The following is a 20,804-nucleotide window of genomic DNA, read 5'->3' on the forward strand; positions in this document are numbered from 1 at the left end:
GACTGGGACTAGGTTTGTCAGTACACCATTTCTCTTGCAACAGTCGCAAGGGACCCCGCACTGTGTGGCCAAAAACCAACTCGGCTGGGCTAAATCCCAAGGACTCCTGAGTAGTCTCCCTCACTGCAAACAATAATAAAGGTAATCCCTCATCCCATTCTCGTTTGTGTTCCAAACAATATTTACGCATCATTGATTTTAGGGTCTGGTGGAACCGTTCCAGCGCACCCTGTGACTCTGGATGATAAGCACTGGATACATTATGTGTGACAGACAACTCTACCATCACTTGAGCAAACACCTTAGACATGAAATTAGACCCACGGTCACTTTGGATGCGCTTGGGTAGGCCAAACGTGGAAAAAAACTTTACCAACGCTTTTATTATGGCCCGTGCATTGATTTTACGCATTGGGATAGCTTCAGGGAAACGAGTTGCGGCACACATAATGGTAAAAATAAATTCATGACCAGATTTCGTTTTTGGTAATGGCCCAACACAATCTATAATTACATGTTCAAACGGTTCTCCAATCACTGGAATGGGTTGTAGTGGAGCCGGGGGAATAATCTGATTGGGCTTGCCTACAACCTGACATGTGTGACATGACCGACAAAACTGAACTACGTCGGTTTTTAACCCAGGCCAAAAAAAATAACGGAGAATTCGATTATGGGTTTTTCTGATTCCTAAATGTCCAGAGAAAACATGATCATGAGCTAAACTCAGAACCTGACTACGGAATGGCTTAGGCACAACTATTTGATACACAGAATCAAAATCGTTTTTTGACCATCTACGAACAAGTACACCATCATCTAACAAGTATATTGCAGAGTGTGGGATTTCTTTTGATGCCCCAACACTAGATAAACATGTACTCAAGGTATCATCAGACTGTTGCGCTTGAATGAATTGTGGTTTATCCACTGACAAACTTAACTCAGCATCACTAGGCAACAAATTGACAATTGCGCCTGAGTGCTGAGTGGGTGATACATCATCTACCAAACCCATAAATGTGTTGGTGAGATCCACCGCCTCACCATTTCTTCGAGACTGCGCGCGCGTAATTGCGCACACAGGGAACACCGTTGACGAATCACACACCATTGGGGTAGGAGTGCATGGAACCTTCAAAAGGGTTCCAACGACCTCGAGGGGCGGAAAAACTTTTTCACCAGCCAAATCATTTCCTAAAATTAGTGTTACTCCAGGCACGGGTAATTCGGCTCGCACCCCCACTTTAACGGGACCGGAAAAAAGAGCGCAATTTAGGTACATATGGTGCATGGGGATACGAAAAACACTCATTTCTATCCCCCAGACCAACGCGTCAAAACCACTGTAAGACTCATCAGAAAAAGGCAAAACACTGCCCAAAACGACAGATTGTTTCGCCCCCGTGTCGCGCAAAATACTGATAGGAATTTCATCATCCTTCCTGCCAGAGAGAGAGACAAACCCAGTGGACACAAAAGGTTCAAAATCTTTATCCACTACCGGCTCACCCTCAGGTAAAGCTATAGGTTGGGTATGGATTAAAGTAATCGTGGCTGGCACTCTGTTATCCTGTCTTGTCTCTCTCCTTCTAGGACACATGGCAATGAGGTGACCAAATTCATGACAGTAATAACACTCACGCGTCTCTCCCGGAGACTGATTAGTGTTAGCGCGCCACGGGTTGTTTGGTGGCCGTGTTCTATTTTCCGATGGCTGTCTGAAAGAATTATTTCCGCGGGGTGCAGATGAAAAAAACACCCCTTTGTGTGTTAAGACAAATTCATCAGCCAAAACCGCCGCGTCCGATACCGAACTGACTTTTTGTTCATTTAAATACACAACAATATTATCGGGTGTACGGTTTTTGAACTCTTCCAACAAAAATAATTGTCGCAAATCCTCCTGATTTTTCACTTTACTCGCCTGACACCACTTGTCAAACAATACCTCCTTCTCACGCGCAAACTCGACGTATGTCTGACTGGCAGTTTTCTCCCTATTCCTAAATTTTTGTCTATATGCTTCTGGAACCAATTCGTAGGCCCGTAACACAGTAGCTTTCACCACTTCATATTTTAAACCCTCTTCCATTGGTAAACTAGCATATACCTCCTGCGCCCTCCCCACCAATTTGCATTGTAATAATAATGCCCACATCTCTTTTGGCCAGTTTAAAGCAGTCGCTATGCGTTCAAACGCATTAAAATAAGAGTCTACCTCACTCTCTCTAAATGGTGGTACTAGTGCAATGTGCTTGTTAATCTCGAATTTAGGCTTACTAGTAGAAGTGGATTGCTGGGATTGTGCATCACTGGTAACAACGGGTGGTGACCGTTCCACTTCCAACGCTTTCAACCGTAATTTCATCACCTCTATCTCTAGTTCTCTGCTGCGATTCTCTGTCTCTTTGATGCGCAACGTCAACAAGAGATCATCCCGTGATGTTTCAGGTGTTACCTGTATCATTTCACTGGGTGCATTTTGGTGCTCCGGTGACGCAATGTTGGGTGAAACAGAGGCAGGCGGTATGATATTACGCGGCGCCTCCGCTCCAGCGTATATCTCCCTATCCGTCTCTTTGGCCCCCCCAGTCCCAGTAAATACACCTCCCTCCTCCAACTTCTCACTTAGTAGTTGTTTCAGTTCATCTTTGTTAGCATTAATAGGCACCTCCACACCAAAGAATTTTACCAACAACAACAAATTGTCCTTTGTGCACCTTTCTAATTTCTCTCGTGAGGGACCCTTCTTAAACTCCTTTATAACTTCTTCGTCCATTCTAACCTTATCACAACTGCCAATCAGAAATACGAAAGTACAAAAAAGAAAAAACGCACTTACCCAACAAAAGAAAATAGACGAGCCCCCATATATGTTACGCCCCGGCCTAGGGGAACCGAGACATAACATATGGTGTGGAAGACCGCCCTTCCCAACTCCCAAGAACCGCCGTCCAAACAGTTTGCTTTTTCGATCTTTTCTTTTTATTCTCCAAAAGGGTTTACAAACTCTATTCAGGGGCGGAGGAATGTACAACAAAACAAAACTAGAACACAAACTTCTTACCTACCCACGACAGAAAGCAAAATACAAAAATACTAACCTCCCTATCAGAAAACAAAGAGCAAACGAAATCATAATAATAATTCCCCCCCCCTTCGTAGCTGAGAACACTAGATCACAAGATGATGACAGTAATCGGCCAAGGCCGAGTTAGGATCGAGTTGTAAGCATCAAGATCTATGGTGTAGATCAAGTAGAGATCAAGGATTACATATCTGTTCGGCTTCACAATGCACAAAATGGCTACTACAGAACACAGAAGGACGGACGGTTTGGAAGTTGAGAAGGAACGGGTTCGCTGTCGCCGGCCCGCTGACAGCCTTTTAAAGTTGAATCCGCCCCCTGGCCACCAATCAGGAACGGATGCGTCTGCTGCTGGCACGCCCTTCTCCTACAATCATCCAATCACACCCGACACTCTCCCCACACACACACACACACACACACACACCGACACAGGAGAGAAACCTAACCTACACTCAGCCTCCTAATACCCTTCATAATCATAACAGAGAGGGAGAGGTTAAAGATGTCAGCGAAGACACCCGCCAGCTGGTCTGCACATGCCTTAAGGACCCGGCCTGGGATCCCATCAGGTCCGGCTGCCTTGTGGATGTTGACCCGTGCGAAGGCTGTACGCACTTCTCTCTCCGAGATGGTTAGAGGGTTCTCCTCTGCTGGTACTGCTGATGACCCCGCTTGGCTGCCGCGGTTGGAACTGATCTCAAACCGGCCATAGAAAGTGTTCAGTTTGTTGGGGAGGGAGGCAGGCGGGTTCACCTCGCTTCTGGTTCTTGTTTTGCAGTCTGTCAAGGTGTGTACCGCCTGCCACGTGCTCCTGATGTCGCCATTGCGGAGTTGGTCTTGCATCTTTTCAGTGTAGGCCTCTTTCGCCTTCCTGATGGCGCTGTTTAGGGCCGCGCGTGTCGTGTTACGCGTTTCCACGTCGCCAGATTTGAAACCAGCATCCTGTGTGTGCATGTGTACACGTACTTCGCTGTCCATCCATGGTTTCTGATTGGGATGGATCCGAACTGTCTTTTTTGGGACTATGTCGTCTATGCACTTACTGATAAAGCAGTGACTGAGTCTGAGAGTTCGTTGATGTTATTCCCAGCGGCGTTCTTAAACATCCCCCAGTCAGTCTGGTAGAAGCAGGATTGCATAGCGTCTGTGTCCTCAAACCAGACTCGGATCTCCTTCTCAACATACTAGGCTCAAAAATACTAAAAAGAGGGAAAAACATTGCGATGCTACGGAGCTCGTACAAGCGCGGCCGTCCTCCTCCATGGCGCGCCTATCATGATCCGAAAACCAGGCATTGGTTTATCGATTTCCATGATTGGCCAACCAAAACCCATTGGCTGCAGGGATTGGCTGAGCTTCATGTGATGTTTGTATTGCTGTACCAATACAAGTGATACAGGAAGACATGACCACTCTACTTTAATCTATTCTTTAATGCACTTTATTCTACTTTGATCTACTCTACTTTATTCTACAGAGTTGTTGTTACGAGATGTTCCGCTGGACGGCACGCCTGAAAGGAGCACCGGCCATGCAGAACTATTTTGCGGTGTCAGTAGGACACGAGCTCTACTCCTTTGAAGGTTCCCACAAGAACCACAGCGATCAGATGTGCGTCCACGTCTTCAACACAGTGTCTTTACGCTGGAGGGACTTGCCTCCAGTGACAACAACAACCGGAAGAGGAAGTTCCTTTGAGTCCCCCCCCAGGCTGTGGAGACACACGGCGGTGCTGATGGAAGGCACCATCTATATCTGTAGGCATCCGGCTTTGTCAGGCGTCTTCACACAATTGGCCCGTGTTCGGGGGAGGGAAGCCGGGCAGGGAGGAGGGTGATATCGGTCATTGCACGTACTCCTATGGGCTGGGGCGGCACCTGTCAGCGGGAGTGTTGGGCGGGAGGAGTAGGACGAAGGCTCTACGTCCTCCTGGTGGGGGCTCCTCACTGGCAGGTGAGTCAGTAGGATACAAGAGCAGTGACAACACAGACATGTGTGTGGGGAGGAATTAATTGGCATAACGACTACATTGGGGAGAAAAAGGGGTAAAGAAGGATTGGCTACTGTAAAGTAAAACAATAAAAAGTCAAAGGTTTCCGTTGGTCTGATTTGACACACACTAAGCTTTGCTGACCACAGATGTCAGTACTGCACTGTTTAGCCCCACTTTTAACCATTATCTTATACTTTGGCTATTAAAAAAAGGGATGTAGCATTAGCTTGGGTAATATCCTCATCTACGTCATTAACACAATGTTCCGAGGTTGAGTGAGACAGATTGCATCCCAGATGTCTGATGGATTTTGATTGAAAAGGTGAACGTGTCATCGTCAGAATTACAAAGGATTGACCTGGCCAATGTCTTGCTGTGACTGTGCTAAAGCTTTACAAAATATATGTACATACTATGAAAAATTAAATCACATGATATATTATTGAAAATAAAACAATACTGCAAAAGAAGAAAAGAAAAAAGAATGCATGCTGTTGAAGGCAATCTGTTCACATCTGTACCTGTGTTGTGTTTTCTTCATGGTCTTGCTGTGTTCCTGTCATGACCGCCAGTTCCCACCTGATGTTGTGTGGGAGGTCAGACCGCTCCAGACCGCACTGAATAACTGCTAGCTTACATAACGTCTTAAGACTAGGACGTAAGTCTAGGATGTATAGGTCATCAGAAAAGTTTTTCTGATGACTTGCTCCTCCGAAGACAACGACACGATCTCCCAGCAGGCAACAGCGGGGCTCATACAACCAGCCGGGGCTTTCCCCTCTGAGCTCAACCTTCTTCCAGCTGAAGGTCTGTGGGTCCAGTTTCAACAGATCGCTGAAGTACTCAAATCCGCACGGCTGCTGTTCCTCTTCCTTTTGATGGAGGTCTATGCGACGAAACACGTACAGCTCTCCGTTGTAGGGAAAGGCCGAATGATAGTATCCTCTGGGAAGCTCTCCCGGCTCACTGCTGCTCAGCCAGCCGGTCTCTGTGTCAAACACTCGGATGAGCGGGTAATCGCTTATCATCGTTTCGCCCTCAATCACGAACATCTTTGTCCCAATGATGGTGGCAGAGTTCCATAAGGTAAGCGGTGGGGGTGTAGTGTCTCTGGCGTTAATCAAAGACCAGACCATTGCGGCGGTGTCCAACTTGTAGAGGTCATACGTGTGTCTCATCTCCTGGTCATATCCTCCGCAGATATACATGACTTTCCCCGAGACGCAGGCTGAGTGCCGCTCCCTCCCCTCCGGGACACTCCCGGAAACCTCGGGACTGAGCCACCTGTGAGTGTCCACGTCAAACGTGTACAGATCGCCGAAGGTGCACGCCTTTCCATCGCAACCCCCCCAGATATATATGGTATCTTCTATCAGCACCGCTGTGTGTCCCCACAGCCTGGGGGGGGGGGACTCAAAGGAACTTCCTTTTCCGGTTGTTGTTGTCACTGAAGGCAACTCCCTCCAGCGTAAAGACACTGTGTTGAAGATGTGGACGCAAATCTGATCGCTGTGGTTCTTGTGGGAACCTTCGAAGGAGTAGACCTTGTGTCCTACTGACACCACAGGGAAACGGTACTGCGTGGCCGGTTCTCCTTTCAGGCGTGCCGTCCAGCGGAACATCTCGTAACAACAACTCTGTAGAATAAATTAGAGTAGATCAAAGTAGAATAAGTGTGTTAAAGTATAGATTAAAGAAGATTGGTCTTCCTGTATCACTTGTATTGGTACAGCAATACAAACATCACATGAAGCTCAGCCAATCCCTGCAGCCAATGGGTTTTGGTTGGCCAATCATCCATCCATCCATCTTCAACCGCTTATCCGGAGTCGGGTCGCGGGGGCAACAGTTCCAGAAGAGAGCTCCAGACTTTCCTCTCTTGAGCAACATTAGCAACTTCCTCCTGGGGGATCCCGAGGCGTTCCCAGGCCAGTGTGGAGATGTAATCCGCCCATCTGGTCCTTGCTCTGCCCCGGGGTCTCCTCCCAGTGGGACGTGTAGCGAGGACCTCCCTAGGGAGACGCTTGCGAGGCATCCGTACTAGATGCCCGAACCACCTAAGCTAGCTCCTTTCCAAGCGAAGGAACAGCGACTCTACTCCGAGTCTCTCCCGGGTGACCGAACTTCTCACCCTATCTCTAAGGGAGAAGCCAGCCACCCGTCTGAGAAAACTCATTTTGGCCGCTTGTACCCGCGACCTTATTGTTTCGGTCATGACCCACACTTCACTTCATGATGATAGGTGACAGCTGAAGGTCCCGGACCGATGGTGCCATCAGGACCACATTATCCGCAAAAATCAGTGACGCAACCCTTGCTGTGGCAACCCTTGCCCCTGGCAAAAAGCCCAAATCCACTAGCAGCAGCTTTGCCACCAGCATAACAAATGTTGACTACAATTCCCAGGCACCCCAGTCACAAGACAGCTCCCAGGATGCAAGCAAGCTTTTCTGTCTGTTCTGTTCAGGTGCCCATATAATGGATGGATGTCAACAATTCAAGAGGAAATTGCACAGAGACAAAATCACCTTTTTGAAAGAAAGGGGAATATGTTTTGGATGTTTTGTTCAAGGACACATGAGCAACAACTGCCATAAACGCTTGTCATGTAAAGAGTGTAAACTAAACCATCCAACTGTGCTTCATATAGGAAAGATGGAACAGCGTCAGAAACAACTGAAATGTCTGAAACCTCACAGGCCAGTGCATCTCCGAAAGCATGTGGGCATATTGGGGCCGGTGAAGAGGAGTGTGTGCTATCTATTGTGCCTGTTAAAATAAAATCCAACAAAGGAAATCAAATTATACAAACCTATGCATTCCTTGACCCTGGCAGTTCAGCCTCATTTTGCACAAACAGTCTCATGCATCAACTGAACATAAGAGGAAAAAGAACCAACATCCTTCTCCGTACCATGGGTCAAGAAAAGACTGTCAGTAGTCACATAGTAACAGGTTTGGAGGTGAGCGAGCTTCATGGCAACACCTTTATAGCCCTCCCGGAATTTTACACCCAGAAAAGCATGCCTGTTACAAAACACAACATTCCCAACCAGGCTGATATATCCAATTGGCCGTACCTCAAAAACATCACACTCCCCACCATAGATGCAGACATTGGCCTGCTCATTGGCACAAATGCACCCAAGGTAATGGAACCACAACAGGTCATTAACAGCCAAGGAGAAGGCCCATATGCAGTAAGGACACTGCTAGGATGGGTGGTCAATGGTCCATTGAGAGGAGGAGGTACAAAAGCCAATAATGCAGCTGCAGTCAACAGGATCTCAGTAGTTGACCTTCATGATTTACTGGTCACACAGTACAACACTGACTTTGTTGAAAAACCTATGAAGACAAAAGGGAAATGTCAATAGAGGACAAACAGTTTTTGAAAATTGTTGAAGATTCAACCATGATTGTGGATGGACACTACAGTTTTAAATTACCATTCAGGAGCCATGATGTTTCACTGCCAAACAATCGGCAGGTTGCAGAACAGCGACTTTGGAGCTTAAAAAGGAAGTTCTTAAAAAATGCATCATACCACGAGGAGTACACCCGTTTCCTCAGTGATGTCATTGATCAAGGATACGCGGAGGCGGTGCCACAGGGGCAGCTGAAGCAAAAGGATGGGACAGTGTGGTACATACCTCATCATGGGGTGTACCACCCCAAAAAAAGAAAGCTCAGAGTGTTTTTTGACTGTGGAGCATCCTTCAAAGGCACCTCACTCAACTCAGAGCTACTCCAGGGTCCTGACTTAATTAAACCTCTCATAGGAGTGCTCACCAGGTTCCGACAGGAGCCTATTGCAATAATGGGAGACATTCAAGCAATGTTTCATCAAGTGAAAGTTGCAAAGCAAGATGTCAACTTTCTGAGATTCCTGTGGTGGCCAGGGGGTGATATAGGTGTTGACCCTCTTGAATACCGTATGGTTGTGCACCTTTTTGGTGCTGTGTCATCACCCAGCTGCGCAAACTATGCGCTCCGAAGGACAGCTGAGGACAGGAATCATTTCAGACCTGAAGTAATTGACACTATCCTAAACAACATCTATGTGGATGATTGCTTAAAATCTGTAGCCACGGAGGATGAAGCAATACTTCTTATCAAAGAACTCACAGCTGCCTGTCATAGTGGAGGTTTCCATTTTCCAAATGGATAACCAACAGCCGCAGAGTACTGTTCTCAGTCCCTGAAGCAGACCGAGCTAAAGAGGTGAAAGAGCTCAACCTGGACAAAGATTGACTCCCAACAGAAAGAGTACTTGGTGTGCAGTGGTGCGTGGAGGATGACAATTTTACATTCAATGTCACCACCAAGACGCAGCCACACACAAGGAGAGGGATCCTGTCTGTTGTTAGCTCCATTTATGACCCTTTAGGGTTTCTTGCACCTTTCACTCTGCCTGCCAAACTGCTATTGCAAGAGCTATGTAGCTTAAACCTTGGCTGGGATGAGGAAATACCCAAGATGTTCTCTGAGTGGTGGGTTAAATGGAAATTAGATCACTGACTTCAAAGTTAGAAGATGCCTCAAACCCAATGACTTTGGCAAACCCATACAGGCACAACTTCATCATTTTGCAGACGCAAGTGAATTAGGGTATGATACAGTGAGCTATTTGAGAGACTGACAAAAACACCATTCACGTCACATTCATGATGGGGAAGGCAAGAGTTGCCCCCCTCAAAAAGATTACAATCCCTAGGATGGAGCTTTCTGCTGCAGTGCTGGCCACTAAAGTGGATAAAGTTCTCAGAAGAGAGTTGCAGCTGCAGCTTGAAAGCTCAATGTTTTGGACTGATAGCCAATCAGTGCTCAAATATATAGCAAACCAACACACAAGATTCCACACATTTGTGGCTAACAGAGTCTCCACCATTAGGGAAGCCACAAAAATGACCCAGTGGAGATATGTCAACACAAAGGTGAACCCTGCTGATGTTGCCTCCAGCGGACAGAATGCAGACACATTCATGGAGAATTAGACAGGAGGGATTTCAGAAAAAAGGCCTTCTATAAGGAGGTTAGAGGCATTTGGGGGTAAAAGTTGGGAACAAGGCCATTTTACATAATTCAAGGGTGCTGAATCAGAAAAACACTGTTCCCAAGCAAAATTCTTAGTGCTTAACCTCCTAATTTGCATATCAAAATGGCTGCCGATTTTGAAGTATTTCTTAAATAACTCTATAACAAAGCAATCAAATCTGACAAATAAAGTGTATATATTTATATTCTGAGGGTCAGACAATGTGTGGAAGGTATTTATAATGTAATAGATGTAAATAAATGTAAATAATGTAAATAAATATGCAAATTAGAGGCCACTATTACAGAAAACGGTTTCGTACTTAAAGTGATCCATCCGCATCCCCCTTAATTTATTTTATTTCTACTTATCTGTATTTTTACCATCCTTAGGACATCTAAAATAAATATTTAGATGATGTAAAAATCCTGGTACATTTGGCCCCTGATGACCAAAAAATAAATGTGACGTTCCATAAATACGCTATCATGGGGATTTCTGCCTTGAATAACTCACCCCCAGGAGGAGTTAGAGCCACAGAACTGGTACTGATAACTGAACACAAACTACTTTCAACACAACTATATAGAGTGGGATGGGGATGGCTATAGGTACACTTAGATGGCCAACAGGTAAAAAAAACTATTGGTCGTGCACACACAAACTATTGCCCGTGTACACAGTGGTTAATCCCAATGGTCTGAGTATCTACAGGGCTGACAAGGGACTAGTACAGCCTAGTACAACCTAATAGAGCCTAGTACAACCTAGTCTTAACTAGTCCAGTCTGTTCCATGCTAGTATAGCCTATATCGCCGTCCCCTAGTCTGTTCCATCAAAAGGCTGGACTAGGCTATGGGTGTACTAGGCTTTACTGTTGTAGACTCTACTGGTCTCTAATAGACTGTTTTAACTTCCAGTATGCTGTGCTGGTCTGTACATCTGTACTATGGTCTACAAAGGTTCATGCAAAACTATTGCTCGTGCACACACAAGCTATTGCCCGTGTACACAGTGGTTAGTCCCAATGGTCTGAGTATCTACAGGGCTGACAAGAGCCTAGCACAGCCTAATAGAGCCTATTAGAGTCTAGTACAGCCTAGTACAGCCTAATCTATCCTAGTCCAGCCTTATCAGTCCTAGCATAGCCTTGTACCCCCTCCCCTATTCTGTTCTCTCAAAAGGCTGGACTAGTCATGGGTGTACTAGGCTGTACTATACTAGACTTTACTGGTCTATAATAGGCTGTTTTAAGCTCTAGTAGGCTGTGCTAGGCTGTACTAGGCTCTATTAGGCTGTGCAAGGCAGATCTGTACTATGGTCTACAAAGGTTCATGCAAAACTATTGCTCGTGCACACACAAGCTATTGCCCGTGTACACAGTGGTTAGTCCCTATGGGTTGAGGATCTACAGGGCTGACAAGAGCATAGTACAGCCTAATAGAGCCTATTAGAGTCTAGCACAGCCTAGTACAGCCTCATCTATCCTAGTCCAGCCTTATCAGTCCTAGCATAGCCTGGTACCCCCTCCCTATTATGTTCTCCCACCAGGCTGGACTAGGCTAGACCTGGGTGTACTAGGTTTTACTGTACTAGTCTCTGCTGGGCTCTAATAGTCTGCATTCAGCTCTAGCAGCCTTTGCTAGGCTTTACTGGGCTCTATTAGGCTATAGGAGGCAGTACTTTACTTTGGCCTACAAATGTTCATGCAAAACTATTGCTCGTGCACACACAAGCTATTGCCTGTGTACACAGTGGTTAGTCCCTATGGGTTGAGGATCTACAGGGTGGACAAGAGCCTAGTACAGCCTAATAGAGCCTATTATAGTCTAGTACAGCCTAGTACAACCTAGTCTAGCCTAGTCCAGCCTGTTCCATGCTAGTATAGCCTATACCACCCTCCCCTAGTCTGTTCTCCCAAAAGGCTGGACTACTCTTGGATGTACTAGGCTGTACTGTACTAGACTCTACTGGTCTCTAATAGGCTGTTTTAATCTCTAGTAGGCTTTGCTAGGCTGTACTAGGCTATATTAGGCTTTACAAGGCAGATCTGTACTATGGTCTACAAAGGTTCATGCAAAACTATTGCTTGTGCACACACAAGCTATGGCCCGTGTACACAGTGGTTAGTCCCTATGGTCTGAGTATCTACAGGGCTGACAAGGGACTAGTAAAGCCTAATAGAGACTATTAGAGTCTGGTACAACCTAGTACAACCTATTCTAGCCTAGTCCAGCCTGTTCCATGCTAGTATAGCCTATAGAAATGATTTCATGTGCATGCCATAAGCACTGCACAACACGTCATTGCAAATGCCGGAAATCTGGGTTACGATGCACAGCCATGTGTGCATGTCAGCAACGAAGTGATGATCAACCTCCTTGTATGAATGTGGTCTAGTGTCTAGACTTTCGTTCAACAATGGCCAATACAGTATCTTTAGAGTACTAAACCGTTATCTGTTATGGGGGCCGCTATTTGCATATTTCGGAGTAGGCTGATTATTATATTATATTATATTATATTATCATATTATATTACTTACAAATTCTTTACTCACATTGTAGAAAATGTAGACACTTCATTTGTCAATTTTGCTTGCCTGGCCACAGAGTTATTGAAGATAAAGGTGCGAATTTGCCAATTTGGCAGCCATTCAGATATGCAGATTAGAAGGTCAAAAACTAAACATTTAGCATGGGGAAAAAGTATGTATTTTAGATGTCCTAAGGATGGCAAAAATACAGATAATTACAAACAAAATAAGGGGGATGCACATGGACCCGTTTGAGTACTACGGTAAATCGTTTTATGTAATGGTGGCCTATAATTTGCATATTTATTTACATTATTTACATTTATTTACATTTATTACATTACAACTACCTCCCACACATTGTATGACCCTCAGAACATAAATATATACACTTTATTTGTCAGATTTGCTTGCTTTGTTATAGAGTTGTTTAAGAAATACTTCAAAATCGGCAGCCATTTTGATATGCAAATTAGGAGGTTAAGCACTAAGAATTTTGCTTGGGAACAGTGTTTTTCTGATTCAGCACCCTTGAATTATGTAAAATGGCCTTGTTCCCAACTTTTACCCCCAAATGCCTCTAACAATCACATACTTCAGAAATCCCTCCTGTCTAAATTGGAACTGGATCCATGGCCCAGACATACTCTGGAAGTCAGAAAGGGACTGGCCACAGTTTCCATTAGAATTGGTCTCACACTCCTTTGATGACCCAGAGGTCAAGAGAAATCCTGCTGTGAGTACAATCATTGTAAAAGACAATGGAAATCCAACTGACACATTTCTCACACACTTTTCCAGCTGGAGAAAGCTGAAAGTTGCAGTAGCATGGATTTTAAAACTCAAAGAAACTTTGAAACTACTGGTTCATAGGAAAAATGAATTTCATTCCACTGTGAGTGCCTCAAACATAACCACTCGAAGCACTACGAAAGTGATGGACCAGAAGATGACAAATGTCAAAACCACATTGGGTGGACAGACAGTTACTCTGGAAGATCTAGAGAAGGCAGAAAACGCAATCATCTGTCAAACGCAAAAGCAATACTTTCCAGAAGAAATGACAACCTTGCAAATGGGGACATCTGGCGTCAAAAAGACAAGTAACATCTACAAGCTTGACCCAGTGTTCAAGGATGGTGTGCTCAGAGTGGGAGGACGTCTGAGTAGGCCAGCTATGCCAGAAGAGAGCAAATTCCCTGTCATACTCCCCAAATATTCTCACGTATCCACACTCATTCTCAGGCACATACATGACAAAACTGGACATGGAGGAAGAAACCACATCCTCTCTGAACTCAGGAAAAAATATTGGATAATCAAGGCCAACTCTGCAGCAAGAAAAATAATAGGAGAATGTGTTGTATGCAGACGGCACAGGGCCAGAATTGGAGAGCAAAAGATGGCCGATTTGCCACAGGAAAGGCTCGAGCCAGACTTGCCTCCATTTTCCAATGTTGGCGTAGATTATTTTGGCCCAATTGAAACTGAAAGAGGACGAACCATCTTGAAGAGGTATGGAGTGCTATTCACTTGCATGACTAGTAGAGCTGTGCACATTGAAGTGGCCAACTCCCTCGACACAGACTCATGCCTCAATGCACAGACTCATGCCTCAATGCCTTGAGACGTTTCATTTGTAGAAGAGGACAAGTGAAACATATCAGATCCGATAATGGAACTAATTTTGTTGGGGCTCAGAGAGAATTGAAGGAAGCCCTAGCTGCACTGAACCAGCAAAGGATTCAAGGAGCTTTGCTTCAAAAAGGCATACAGTGGAGTTTCAACCCCCCAGGAGCATCCCACCATGGAGGAGTATGGGAGCGACTCATAAAGTCTGTAAGGCAAGTGCTCCATTCTGTTTTGAAACAGCAGGCTCTAGATGATGAGGGACTACAGACTCTGTTATGCGAAGTGGAGGCCATCTTAAACAGCCGCCCAATCACTACTGTCTCTAATGACCCACAAGACCTAGAGCCTCTTACCCCCAACCACATCTTACTTCTGAACACCAAGCCCATTCTGCCACCTGGAGTCTTTGACAAGAATGATCTGTACGTGAGACGCCGATGGAAACAGGTGCAGTACATGTCCGATTTATTTTGGAAGCGCTGGTGCCAGGAATACCTGCCCCTCTTGCAAGAAAGGCAGAAATGGTGCAAACGGAGGAGAAGCTTCACAACTGGAGATGTGGTTATGATAGTGGACCCCTCTGCTCCACGTGGCTCTTGGATCTTGGGAAGAGTGCTGGAAGTTATGGCGGATTCTAAAGGATTGGTGCGAGCTGTAAAGGTCAAAACACAGACCAATGTCCTAGAGAGGCCCATAACAAAGATCTGCCTGCTGCTAGAATGTGAAGAGTGATGCTCCTTTGCTTCAGCTTGTGAATGATGGCATGATGACTTCGCCAACCTATGATGAACCCACACCACACCTAAGTTAATGAAATGTTTAGAAGCTCCTTTAAGATACAGTGTATATTGTAATTGTTTTTTGTTGCTCCAAAATACAATTAGGGGCCGGTTATGTAGGAGCCAGTTCTTTACATTCAATATTATTTATTTATTGGCCTTGTATTGTGGTGTGTATGGCTGCAGTGTGCTCAGTCCCCAGCAGGTCTCCCTTATAAGGACATGTGCGTCATGCTAGGGGCGTGACGGACTGAAAAGCACAAAGTCTTTAGACCTTGTTGGCGTGCGGGAGATTTAAATCTATTATTTTATTCTACAACCAGTTTTAGTTTTCTTTTCATGTGTTGCATCTCTGCAAGAAAGAAAATAAACATCTTTAATTTGAAACTTAACCAAACCTGGAGTGGGCATTCTATTTCTTCAACAAACAAGCGTCTATTATTTCAGTCTGTCCAAAGAGTGACTCACACAAATGGAAAAGGTTGATTTTGAACAAAAGGATATGTGGTCACTACAAAGTGGTTACCTTATGGTTCTTCTTCCAGGTATACAGTGATTACATTGTGGTTCTACTTCCAGGTATAAAGTGATTACATTATGGTTCTACTTCCAGGTATAAAGTGGTTACATTATGGTTCTTCTTCCAGGTATACAGTGGTTACATTATGGTTCTTCTTCCAGGTATACAGTGGTTACATTGTAGTTCTTCTTCCAGGTGTTTTTGGACCCCGGGTCGTACCAGTGTTTGGAGAACTGCGGTTCGGTGCGGCTGAACGTGGTGCGTCGGGGCGGGGACCTGAACGCCACGGTGTCGGTGGACTACCGCACAGAGGACGGAACGGCCAATGCAGGATCGGACTACCGCTTCACCGAGGGAACCGTGATCTTCCTGCCCGGAGAAACCGACAAGGAGATCAGGTCATTATTATTTGTTTACATGGGTTTAAAGGTTTCAATACATTCAGTTTTACCACACATTAAAAGTCTTTGTCATGGTCCTTCAAACGTGTATAAAAAGTTGTAACTGAAAATTCCACTCCAGTGAGCCATTGCAGGTGTTTTTCTCTCACATTTCTAAAGCCTTTTCAACTGCAATGAAAAAAGAAATCTTTGCCTGCGGGGGTCGCTGTTGAGGGATTTTGCCTGTCAATCATCACCCCCCCCCCCAAAGGAAAGGATAGGGGAGGGGAGGGGAGGGGCGAGGAGGAGAGTGGGCCTGGTGGAGACAATTAAAAAAGTGAAAATTAATGTCATAGAACCTTTAAGAGGTGTAACACATTTTGACCCCATGTGTGTGATCATGTGACCTAGACGCTGCTTTTGGGCTTTGTTTGTTTGTTTGTTGCCAGACCCAGGGTCTTCTCCATACATGGGCGAAAAAGACCGGCTGTATAAAAGGGACAGACAGCCTACAACTACATACATGGGCATAAAAGGGACCTCGGTCTGTCCCTTTCTTCTCCATACATGGGCATAAAAGGGACACAGGCTGACATGTCATGTGAAGTCCGGTGTGACGTAGTGCTCTGATCTTATAAAGTACTAGGAATGTATTCTGGGTCTGGCAGAACCAGGTATCCTTGAATAAATGAATAAAGTTGCCTCGCCTTGAACAGGATCGACATCATCGATGACGACATCTTCGAGGAAGACGAACACTTCCTGGTTCACCTGAGCAACGTCCAAGTCATCTGTCACGCTCACATAGGTCAGCTTTTTGTTGTTGTTGTTGTTACTATGTTTGAAAAATGATTATATGTGTCTCATTATTTATGTGGATTATTGGTCGCGGTCATTGTCACTCATTTCTTTGTCAAAGTTATTTGTCTAGAGCAGGCAAACAGATTTTTTTTTAATTCATAATTATGTTCCAATTAAATCGTTCATCACCATTATCATTATCTGATTGACCTGAATGAATCGCTGTCTTCTATTCCATGATGGTGACATCATCAGTCCTGTCCAACGGTCACTATGGTAACCGCCTGGGGGACGACGGGGGGGCGGGGCTTGGCCTGCCCTGCAGCGCCACGGTTACCATCTTTGATGACGACCACGCCGGCATCTTCTCCTTCCAGGTAACCTCGTTAACCAATCACCTTCCAGGTAACCTCGATACCCAATCACCTTCCAGGTAACCTCGTTAACCAATCACCTTCCAGGTAACCTTGTTAACCAATCACCTTCCAGGTAACCTCGTTAACCAATCACCTTCCAGGTAACCTCGTTAACCAATCACCTTGTTTCCTAGGACCCAGTGGTGACGGTGAGTGAGAGCGTGGGTGTGATGGAGGTGAACGTGGTGCGGACGTCAGGAGCGCGCGGCGTGGTTCTGGTTCCCTTTAAGACCCAGGAAGGAACGGCCCGGGGGGGAGGGGAGGACTTTGAGGACACACACGGAGTCCTGGAGTTCCACAACGATGAGATACAGTAAGTACAGTATAACACATATCCTAATATACAATTAAGAGTGGCACGCATAAGCGACGGTCGGTGTACGGTGTGCGGTGTACGGTCGGTCTCATACGGGTCCTACCGATCCGAGTGCAGCCGACTAGAGCCGAGCGGAAACGGCCATTGAAATGTGTCCAACAGCTGGCAGCTGCCTCAAGGCGGCGACACGGAGCCAGCTGAGCTCAGCTCGACGCAGCGACACGGACACAGAGAGAGGGACGCGGAGGGACCAACAAACAGAAAGCCCCGCACAGCGGATAGACGGGAGGGGCGCGCATCGCACCGAACCTCTGGTTTACTACAGATGGTACATCTCACATTCTTTTAAAATCACACCTATAGAATAAAAACGTTGAAAGCAAACACATGCACATCAATAATAAAAAGGAATACTCCGTACACTGCCGAACCGCCCGCTACAAGAGCAGATTTATTAGAAGAAGCAACGTTTCGGTCACTGAAGACCGAAATGTTGCTTCTTCTAATAAATCTGACTATTCCAAAGGCTGCGGTTGGCACTTCAGTGGGAAAGTCAGGGGGAAGTCCAAGCCTCGTTATGGAGAAAGTGGGACATTTGCCAGTTGTGAAATGGTGTCATTTCACACCTGGGTGGCAATTCAGTGGAGACAAAAAGGAAGATCAGGCACGACAATTAGGGGAAAAACGTGACTTTACAGGTAAAGGTTATGGATGCTTTTTGTGTTATCCTTTTAGCCTAAATGTCTGACTGTACCTCGTTTACATTTATGACTAATAAAGTATTCAATCAATTTACATTTACAATGTGAATTCACTATTTTGTTTGACCCATGACGCCGTTTTATTGTCCAAGCTGTTTACCTTACCTGTGTGTGTGTGTGTGTGTGTGTGTGTGTGTGTGTGTGTGTGTGTGTGTGTGTGTGTGTGTGTGTGTGTGTGTGTGTGTGAATGCACCATAGCCAGGATTGCATCATCAAACATTTCATTACGTCATCCCTTTTTTCATGTTTATTTTTACAGGTTTTACTTTACAGTTTCTGGTTCACATTTCTTCTATTCTTCCTGCTGCAACTTCTGTTTCTCTGGAAAACCATTCAGATCGATATAATTGATTATTTACAGAGTACCGAAGTCCTGACGTCACTCCCTCCTCAATAAAAAAAATACTTCTGTGACCCAGGGGTAGCGGGAGTAACGTCAGGAATTTTAAACTCTATTGATTACTTATCAATTTGTTTTTCAGATCAAAATAATTGATGACTTATTGATTTGTTTACATTAAAACCATTCAGATCAAAATAATTGATGACTTATTGATTTGTTTACAGTAAAACCATTCAGATCAATATAGTTGACGACGAGGAATATGAAAAGAACAAGAACTTCTTCGTTGACATTGGAGAGCCACGATTGGTGGAGATGAGTGAGAGGAAAGGTGTGGTCTTGGCCCCTCCCCCCTCCCTCCGTGCAGCCCCTCCCCTCCTCTCACCTCATAACCCCGCCCCCTAACCCAAACACCCACTGACCCCTGTGACCTTTCTGACCTCAAGGTGGTAGAAGGGAGAAGGTCATTCCATTGACTTTTATTTTATTCCTATAGACCCCTTAACAGACGACGTCATACTGGCTGCGTGCAGCCAGTATGCGCGCAACGAAACCCATTATATCAGGTCTCGTTAGGACGCGTCTCACTAGCCAACACACACAAGAGGGGGTTGGGGTGTGCTGAAACCAGTGCACCCCGAAACAGGTTGGGAATTGATTGCGTGAAACAATCACCTGTGCGTCCAGGCTCAATGTTAGTAAACAAATAATTGGTCTATTCTTCATTCATCTTAATGTATTTAAAGTCACAGTGTGAAACGTTCATGTTAGCAGTGTTACAACCTGACTCATTCATCTTAATGTATTTAAAGTCACAGTGTGAAACGTTCATGTTAGCAGTGTTACAACCTGACTCATTCACCTTAATGTATTTAAAGTCACAGTGTGAAACGTTCATGTTAGCAGTGTTACAACCTGACTCATTCACCTTAATGTATTTAAAGTCACAGTGTGAAACGTTCATGTTAGCAGTGTTACAACCTGACTCATTCATCTTAATGTATTTAAAGTCACAGTGTGAAACGTTCATGTTAGCAATGTTACAACCTGACTCATTCATCTTAATGTATTTAAAGTCACAGTGTGAAACGTTCATGTTAGCAGTGTTACAACCTGACTCATTCATCTTAATGTATTTAAAGTCACAGTGTGAAACGTTCATGTTAGCAGTGTTACAACCTGACTCATTCATCTTAATGTATTTAAAGTCACAGTGTGAAACGTTCATGTTAGCAGTGTTACAACCTGACTCATTCACCTTAATGTATTTAAAGTCACAGTGTGAAACGTTCATGTTAGCAGTGTTACAACCTGACTCATCTTGTATATATGTGCAGTTCATGTAGTTGACCACATTACAGTAAATTAAACCACATGAACATCGTCATAGTTTTAGTCGACAAAATGAACACTGATAGACAGACGCTGTAATCGCAACGGAGCTACCAGAAGGTGTTGCCAAAAACACTACTAAAATGAAGGACTTTATTACACGCTGTATGTGGTATCACAACAAGATGAACATTTTAATTTATTTTACTGTAATGTCGTTAGAATGACCTTCTCTCTGTGACTCCGCCCCCTGATCCCTGTAACCACGGTGACTGCCACTCAATATTCCAGAGATTTTTACACTAAAATGGCCTTCTTTCACAGAGACAAATCAGGAGAAAATCAACTTTATTATCAACCTTTCTCTGTGACCAATCACAGCGCGTCTTTTCTGATCTAGCTGTATAAAAATATAACGGTGTGTATTTTATACAACTAAATTCTGACAAGTCTCGGAAAAGACACACTGTGATTGGTCAGTAGTCAATCGCAGCGTGCCTTCCCGGATATGGCGGTCGTGGCCAATGAGGCATCTAGGTTTCTATATCTATGACCCTACCCTCATGCTTCCTGTCACCTGACCCCACAGGAAGCCAATCAGAGTGCGTGTTGTGGACCAGGTGCTCAGTAGTTCCTACTTCCTGTCACATGTTTCCTGTCACCTGACCCCGTAGGAAGCCAATCAGAGTGCGTGTTGTGGACCAGGGCTCGTACTACAGACTCAACAGTTTCTACATCCTGTTAGAAGAACCAGGATGGAAGATCCACAAAGGTCATTGATCTCTGACCTCTCACCTTTGACCTCCTGTCACCGTCCACACTCTGATGTCTGCCGTTCTTCTTCTTCTTCTCCTTCTTCTCTC

The 20,804-nt window shown here is 45.0% G+C and overlaps 1 protein-coding gene across 1 annotated transcript in view; it reads left to right on the forward strand.

Annotated features, from left to right (window-relative positions):
* Nucleotides 1-20,804, forward strand: part of slc8a1a (solute carrier family 8 member 1a) — a gene marked incomplete at both ends in the record, with an annotated part of 89,231 nt that overhangs the window by 48,765 nt on the left and 19,662 nt on the right. Inside the window, 5 exons of the mRNA XM_084072690.1 lie at nt 15,788-15,990; nt 16,689-16,765; nt 17,029-17,150; nt 17,324-17,502; nt 18,834-18,970. Of these exons, the coding sequence (XP_083928816.1) occupies nt 15,788-15,990; nt 16,689-16,765; nt 17,029-17,150; nt 17,324-17,502; nt 18,834-18,970 (718 nt within the window). The remainder of the gene's footprint in view (nt 1-15,787; nt 15,991-16,688; nt 16,766-17,028; nt 17,151-17,323; nt 17,503-18,833; nt 18,971-20,804) is intronic.

This window comes from Gymnoscopelus microlampas (assembly GCF_963454915.1).
Source record: "Gymnoscopelus microlampas genome assembly, chromosome: 2".
In the NCBI taxonomy this organism is placed as follows: Eukaryota; Metazoa; Chordata; class Actinopteri; order Myctophiformes; family Myctophidae; genus Gymnoscopelus; species Gymnoscopelus microlampas.